The sequence below is a fragment of the Ailuropoda melanoleuca genome, chromosome 15, assembly GCF_002007445.2.
Source record: "Ailuropoda melanoleuca isolate Jingjing chromosome 15, ASM200744v2, whole genome shotgun sequence".
Taxonomy (NCBI): domain Eukaryota; kingdom Metazoa; phylum Chordata; class Mammalia; order Carnivora; family Ursidae; genus Ailuropoda; species Ailuropoda melanoleuca.
In genome coordinates, this window is record NC_048232.1 from 12,040,136 (window position 1) to 12,048,416 (window position 8,281).

The 8,281-nt window shown below is 44.2% G+C and overlaps 1 protein-coding gene across 7 annotated transcripts in view; it reads right to left on the reverse strand.

The window, feature by feature from the left end:
- Nucleotides 1–8,281, reverse strand: part of SEPHS1 (selenophosphate synthetase 1) — a 31,885-nt gene that overhangs the window by 9,410 nt on the left and 14,194 nt on the right. For 5 of the 7 annotated variants that reach the window (XM_011232821.3, XM_011232820.3, XM_011232823.3 and 2 more), the window contains 2 exons: nucleotides 4,950–5,040; nucleotides 2,821–2,920 (listed from right to left, as the gene is read on the reverse strand). The exons of the other annotated variants lie outside the window; for them this stretch is intronic. In XM_011232821.3, the coding sequence (XP_011231123.1) occupies nucleotides 2,821–2,920; nucleotides 4,950–5,040 (191 nt within the window). The remainder of the gene's footprint in view (nucleotides 1–2,820; nucleotides 2,921–4,949; nucleotides 5,041–8,281) is intronic. 7 annotated transcript variants of the gene reach the window in all.

Sequence of the window (8,281 nt, forward strand, 5' to 3'; positions counted from 1 at the left end):
CACGGAGTGGAAAATTACACAGCAGTGAAAATGAATTAAATACGACTACATACACCAGCAGTAATGCTCAGGAACATTAAGTGTGAACAAAGCAGCAAGAAAAACACACAGGTAGGATTCAAAAAGCAAAAATTTTAAAAACTTAACTAATTGCTCACAAGTCTCTGTGATAAAAATACTTTACAGTGAATGAGAATGAGCATGAGAGTCAGAGCAGTAGCCCCCCAACGCAGGAATCCAGGAGCGGAGTACGGGAGGGGCACCTCTGGGCTCCTAAGGCCAGGCCCTGTTTCTCATACCACATGGAGGTGCACTGCTGATCCTTAAGCCCTGCACAGATTTTATAAAATTCTTTTGTATCAACTTGGGATCTCATAAAAATAATTTAACTTAAGAGGGGAAAGGCAAATATTGAAAAACAAAATCTGTTTTCACATTTTTAAGTAACTTTAAAATCAGAGTGTCAGCAAGATCTTTTAGGATCTGCTGGTCAACCTTAACATTTCTTCTTTTAAATAATCGAAGACTCCATGGTTAAGTGTTACATGTATTTGGTTCAAAGTCATTTGGAGAAAGGTGAATAGAGGGGATAAGACAAAGAAGATGCATTCAAATCCATTTCTTTTTTTTAGAGAGGGAGAGGGACAATCTCAAGCAGGTTCCAGCATGGAACCCAACTTGGGGCTGGATCCATGACCCTGAGATCATGACCTGAGTAGAAATCAAGAGTTGGACGTTTAACTGACTGAGTCACCCAGGCGCCCCACATTCAAATCCATTTCTGACTGCAGCTCAGGGAACCCTGAAAAACTAAATGAAGAGTGATTTTTTTTAAAGTAGGCTCCATACCCAGTGTGGAGCTCAGTGCAGGGCTCGAACTCATGACCCTGAGATCAAGACCTGAGCTGAGATTGAGATTCAGACGCTCAATCAACTAAGCCACTCGGATGCCCTGAAGAGTGACTTTTTTTAAGGAAAAGATTTTTGAACCCCATCTTCCAAGTTACAAAACAGAATGCCACACAACCCACATCCTTTAATACAACATGCCATTAATAATGAGAAAGAAAACTGGTATTTCCAGAAAAAAAATCATAAAAACTTCCATCACTAACTTATCCATGTGGATGAAATGTGTGGTACTAAAGAGCAGTTTTACAGCTAGACAGTTTTGGGTTTGCGAACAGGTCTGCCTGCATTAGTGCATTTCCTTTCAGCCAAAGGGAAGAAACGGTACAATTCACATGATTATGAAAACAAATGTCTGTGAAGTACCATAAAGAAAGCCAGCACGTGGTATACAAAGGTAACTCATCCTGTGATCCGTATTTAACAAGGACCTACAGTGAGAACGAGTTCCTCATCCTTCCAAGTGCTGGGGCCACCACAGTGAACAAAACCACTGGAAATCCCTGCCCTCTGGAAGCTGACATTCTACAAGCTGGTTTGCTTTCAAATCATCCACACAGATGCTTTTTAGAAAAGTTCCTCTGGCATGTCAGAGGTCAGGACTTCAAAGACCCGGGAGAAGAGCTTCCTTCTTAATTACACAATATGCCTGGTATTTTCTACATACATATGAAAGCCAAAAAAAAAAAGGGGGGGAGGAGTATAAAATACTCGAACTATAAATTCCCTTGGCAAGCCTTACTGTGTTCTAGAAGATGAATTGTGGTTCTTGAACTTTCCTGTTTCATTTTAATCTGCTTCTGAAACTTCGTGTAGTACCAAAGTATTCGCTCAGTTACTGTGCGTAAAGACTGTGGAAGGGCCTCAATCTTGCACTTAACTGTTCAGAAGGAATAGGTCGTAATTCTTAGAAGCGTTATAAGCAGTAGTTTCAAATCCTGGGTCCCCACTAACATGCTGTGGGTCCTTGGGCAAGTCACTTCCCTGTAAATGGAGGATACTAGCAGCTACCTTTTAAGGCTGTCCTAAGAATTAAATAGCAAAGTAGGTCAAGTTCCTGATGCACAGTAATTATCAGATAACTGGTAGCCACTATTTATTATTATTGTTTTTACCCATATTAAGAAGCCAGACAAGAAACAAAATGTAAAGAAAAAAATGATGACATGGATGTCATTCCTCGTTCGTTTACACACACAAACATGGGAATTCAAAGTAACAATGCAACCACCTTGAATTGGTAAGTCAAATACTTCTGAAAACATGCTACGTAAGTTTCTTTTCCATTTTTATTGGGGCAAAGAGGAATTCAATACTGCCCATTATCCCAGAAATTTAGCACTGGAAGGAACGGAGAGAAAACAGAACCTCGACTCTGTTTCGTCAATTCAGAAACCAAATTCACGAATCCATCCCTATTCTCTGCTTCTCCTCTACGCCCGGCACCGTTGTCACTGTGAGGGAATCTACACCAGAGCAGGGACAGAGGTACTGGCAGAGCCACAGCACCCTGGGACCCCAGGGCCACAGCTGAGAGCGTGCTGCAGGGGGGGCTGCCGTGACCCCACGACCTCATCTACTGTAGCATTTCCCCTAGTCCTCAGTCCTTCATTCTTCTCTCTTGCAAGCCAACAGTTACAACGCATTTCTGTCAGGAACACACAGTGTATCTGGACTCCCACTGGCGATCTAGGACCCCAAACCAGGTACCAATACAAGAGGGTCTGCAGTACGGGCCCAGTCTGGCCCACAGCCTGTTCCTCCAGCCAAGAATGTGGGGTTTTTTTACATATTTAAGGAATTGCACCAAGGGAGGAGGGTCAACGCAGCCAAGACTGTACGTGGCCACAAAGCCTAAAATGTTTCTCGTCTGGCCAACCCCTGCAAAGACGAGCCCTCCCGCCCCGATACCTGTTCTGTTGAGCCTCGCCATGTTCATCATTGCCTCCTGGTACGCCAACTCGACGTCTTCTTGGGTAACCACTAGTTTGATCTTATTCCATTTTTCAGGCTAGTACCAGGAACAGAGGTTAGGAGGAAAAGGAGAAATTATGGGATTACTCTTCTACCCACTTGAAGAAAAAGAGCATATTTTGGGGGTCATCATCTGGGGGTTTCATTTATCTAATTTTACACACAAAGTTAAATTTTCTAACTTTAACTTCCTGTGACCAGTGTTTTAGGTGCCCCATTAGATCCTGAATCACGCAATCCTTTCTGTTCTTGATGCCCACCTTCCGTGGTCCAGTCGTGCAGTTTCCTGGCCACGTAAGCCCAGCAGGACACAGGGCTGCAGCACGCACAGTGAGGCTACGCGTGTGCCGGGGCAGCTTCTCCCCGTGGTAGGGCACAGATCACACTGGGAATGGTTCCCAATGCGCTTTGTTGCTCCTCCCCATCTCCTCTAACAAGCTGATGGCTTGCATTTTCATACAAGTATACTTCAACTGACTTTACCTAAATTCTGCATCGAGCCATCTCGATGGACAGATGAGGGTAAAAACAGCTCTGATTGCACGTGCCCTGAGGACAGCCTTGGGTGACCACAGAGGAGGTCACAAAGGTCATGAGAAAAGAAGCTTCCCTTTTTCCTAAGTCTGATTTCCAAACACTCTAGCATCATACTATCATCCTGCTCCATCATGAGTGGCCATCATACAGGCATTCTTCTTCTTCTTTGTTAAATAATACCCGACAATCTACCACCTAATGCAGTAACTGAAGTCCGTCCATGTGCTCCTCCCTTAACCCACAGCTCCCCGTATCTCCCCCAGAGCTAACAACTCTTTCGAATTTTATACTTGTCCTTCTCCTGCCATACAAAATAGAGTATTCTCGTACATAGGCCAAAACAATATACTCTTTGGATGCTTCTGACCTTTATGAAAGGCTATTATGTGGTTACATCTTTGGATCTTGCTTTTTTCAATTCTGAGCATTAAAAAAGAAAGTAAAGGTGGTGTCAGATTGGGGGTAGGCAGAAGGATCCCCTCGTCTTTGAGGCTCCTCTGCCTCACCCGCTTCCAGCAACCTTGTAAGTTACTCAGACCCGGACAGTCGCATGGAGAGTCACTGTGGATTCCTGGCCAGTCATGACCTTTTAATCTGATTTACAGGTCATCATACCTGATGGGAGGTCTCTCCTCGTCACTGGATGGAAGGGAAAAGTAACTCAAGGATGTGGCTTAGAGATTTTCTCTACTCTGCCGTATCAAGGAAGATATATCTTGTTGATCAATAACATAAAATTATTATTCTTTCTCAACTGTTTCTCAGGAATGGTAGTTCAGATGACAGCAGCAGAAATTAAAAGCACCAAAGATATGTGAGAATATGCCACAACTGTATTAATTTTTGAATTGTTATGGCAAGGAGAAGAACCCTAAATGAAGTGTGATCATAGCTCAGTGGAAAAGTGACTCAGGATAAATATCTTCAAATTCTAGAGGCTTTCTCCACAAGATAATTATATATCAAAATGTCTGAGTTACTAATTAAAAAGACAACACAACCAAATAAAACAACCGAAAACCTCGTGAATAAAGTAATTTAAATTGTCAACAACCTTGCCTGTACTTATACCCCCAAACACTACCCTTTCTGTACATTCTACTATGATTTCTTTTACTGATGCTTAAGACACGAAAGATAAAGCACTTGATATGTGGAACTCTGATTTAATAAAAGACACACAGTCCCTAAAATCTGTGAAGGACATGGCTGATACTCTACTCCCTGGTAGTGGAACTGAAGGAGCTCACTTCTGGAAGACAGAGTGAAGACACGGGGACGATCTACATCTGAACGTGCAAACACGTCTAAGGGGCAGGGCTCACTTATGGACGAGGAGCGGTGCTCGCTCCGGAGCAGACACGTCTTCTCAAGAAAGCACACTCCGGAGCGAGCGGAGTAAGGAGACACTCGCCGGACCTGATGTGCCGAGTGAACGCCCAGCTCTCCACATCCACCAACAAAAGCGACCCCAGTCCCGCCAGCGTGCTGTCCGCCCCACCCCCCATGGCAGGCAGCGCTCCACTCACAATGTCCAGCCACTGGTGCACAGCCACAGCCACCTGCGTCCCCAGGGGCTTCGTCAGCACAAGCACATCCCCTGGCACCGCGTTATCCGGCCTGAAGAAAAGAGCATGGCAGTTCAGTGTAATCAAAGAGGTAAATTCACTGTCAATGGAACAGAAGAAAGAAAAGGCTGATAAAAGTTCACGTGCATTTGCAAAACACTTGAATTTAAACCAACCACCACAGGGCAGTAGAACCTTCTTTGCGACTTGCTACTGAGGCCATCGCTGGAGCAGAAACGCTGAAAGAACTGAAGAGTCTGCCAATTACCTACAGGATTCTCCCCCCAGCCCCAAGGAGTGGACAAAGAAGCAGACCACAGCCTTCAAAGGCAAAGGCCTCATCGGAGGCCTCGTGTGTAATTCTCAGTACGGACCCACCATGGTTCTGGGGCAATAAGACTCTGACACCAAGACCATTTCCCACCATCACTTAGGAGGTAGAGACACAGTGGGATGTGGCTCCGATCTGTGGGTCTAATGTTTTGGTGAATTTAGCAAAGTTCTCAAATTCAAACTGACCAACACTAAGTTCCCTACTTGGCACCCAGATTCCTCGGTTGTTCCCTGTCTTAAAGATAGAAGGCCAACACTAAAAACACAAAGACTGACCCTCCAAGCGAAACCCCTATCACATTGTGTCCTCACTGTGGGGCATGGCCAGCACTCGTGTCTTCCTTGTGTCGGTTCAAGCTGTCCAGCCAGCCACTCTGTCCTCAGATGGCAGAGGACTCAGACACTCACCCCCGTTGATCACAAAGCCAGGGGCACAGACCTAAAATCAACCACTAGCTCCCCAGCTCATCCTGTGATCTCTGTACCCACTGTTAGCTTTGAAAAATGTTCATTTGGTAACGGTACCTAAGAAATTCCTTTTCCAAAAACTAGGCCTTGAGACCTAAGTGTCTTTCAGGTGTGACTCAGCCGCACCTCAGTGCTGGTATGAGCACAGGTCACATGCCAGCCACAAACATTACTACCCACATCTACCAGGTGATATTCAAGCTCACAGGCACGGCTGGATGAAAAACAACACATGCGCAGGCCCATTCCTGTTTTACAAACTAAACATACGTGCTGTTGACCAAAAAAATTCACTGAAGCTTGTTTTATTATGTTTTCCTCTTTAATTTTTGCAATTACTTAAGTTTTTTTCTACTGAAAAGCTGAAATGTGGGAGGCAGACGGACTCCAGGCTCTTCTGTCCTGTGTGTGGAAACTTGAGGACGAGCAACATAAAACACAGGAAAACAAAACTCCGGTATGAGTAAAATGCAAGACCCTTCACATGAAAGCTATCAGATAATGTCTCTACAAGGAGCTCCCATCGGTTACAAAAATGAGTAAAAGACATGAATATATGAAAAATCTGCTCAACTTTGCTCATGAAGGAGTAAGGTTTAGGCCGCTAAACAGACTGGCAACGAACAAGAGGGCTGTTAGCCCTCTGTGTTGGTTGGGAGGCGGGGGCCGTGGCACTCTGGTTCACTGCTGGCCGAGCCTCTAGGCAGGGCAGTCTGGACAGACCTGTCACAAGGACTCTGCACACATATTTGACCTAGCCATTCCATTTTGAAAAGTTTCTTACCAAGAGTTACGCATATGCAAAATGACCGACATATAAGGTTATACAACGGAGTACTACTTGTAATGTCAAAATAACTGAGTCATCTGAGTGTCAAGAGGAAACTGGCTCCAAATTGGTAAAAGTGGTTCCCTGGTCCAGGAAGGGAAACTGGTGATGAGGAATGGGGGAGGGACTCCGAACTGCAGATCTCTCCTTACTGTGGAACAATGCATCAAGTGAATGCCTGTTAGTACTTCTTCACAGAGAAAAGGCAAATGTGTACCTGGGTGGCTTAGTCGGCCCCACATCAGGCCCCCTGCTCTGCTTCTCCCTCTCCCTCTGCGCCCCCCCCGCTTGTGTGGGTGCTAATAAATAGAATCTTAAAAAAAAAAAAGGTAAACAAATGGAGTTTCTGCTTCCTTCAGAAAATAGGACATTTTCTTTTCTTAACAGGGCATGAAACATGTAAAGTTAACAACTTGTGTTAAGACAGAATCTTTAAAAAAAAAANAAAAAAAAGGTAAACAAATGGAGTTTCTGCTTCCTTCAGAAAATAGGACATTTTCTTTTCTTAACAGGGCATCAAACATGTAAAGTTAACAACTTGTGTTAAGACAGAATCTTTAAAAAAAAAAGAGAGAGAGAAAGAGACTCTTTTCCAAAGATCTAGAAATGGCCAGAAAGCACATGAAAAGATGCCCATATTATTTGCTACCAGGGAAATGCCCATTTCCCACAGGGCCAGAGATCACCTCACACCTGCTAGGCTGGCTATTATCAAACACGCAGATAAGAGAACAAGGACTAGCGAGGATGTGGACGCTGGCGTTCTCCTACGTTGCTGTTTCGGATGTAAAATGGTGCCACTGTTTGGAAACCAATGTGATGGTGGTTCAAGCTACAGTAACCACGTGACACAGTAATTCTAGGTACAGCACCGTGGGAAATGCAATGTATGTCCACAAAAACTTGCACACAAAAGTTCACAGCGGCATCATTGTAACAGGTGGAAACAACCCAGAGGTCTGTCAACTGTGAACACATGAACACACACTGGTCTATCATACCATGGAGTATGACTCAGCCATAAAAAGGCACAAAGCAGGGACACACGCCACAACACGGAGTCGGAAATGTCATGCTGACTGAAAGAAGCCAGACACAAAATACTGATCTATCCTAGGATTCCGTATTTCAGAAATGTTGAAAATGGGCAACTTCACAAGACAGGAAGTATATTACTGGTTTCCAGGTCACCGGCGATAAGGGAGTTGAGAGTAACCGCTTATAGACAACAGGATGATCGAAATGTTCTGGAATTGGATAGTAGTGATGGCTGCACAACCTTGTTAATACTAAAAACCAGGGAAGTGTATAGTTTAAAAAGCTGAATTTCGTGGGGCTCTGGGCAGTTGGTTAAGCGTCTGACTCTGGTTTTGGCTCAGGTCCCGTGTCAGGCTCTGCGCTCTGCACGAGTCCCCCTCCTCCCCCTCTGCCTCGCCCCAATAAATAAATAAATAAATAATAAGAACTTTTTTAAAAAGCTGAATTTTATGTGATGTGAAATTTTGTTATATGAATTGTACTTCAATTAAAAAAATGCAAGATTTTTTTATAAAAGAATAAAGCACTGATACGTGCCACAGAGTGGATGGCACCTTAAAAATATTATGCTACTATCATGTGAAGTGAAAGAAGGCAGAATGGGAGCCGGAGGAACATGGAGTGA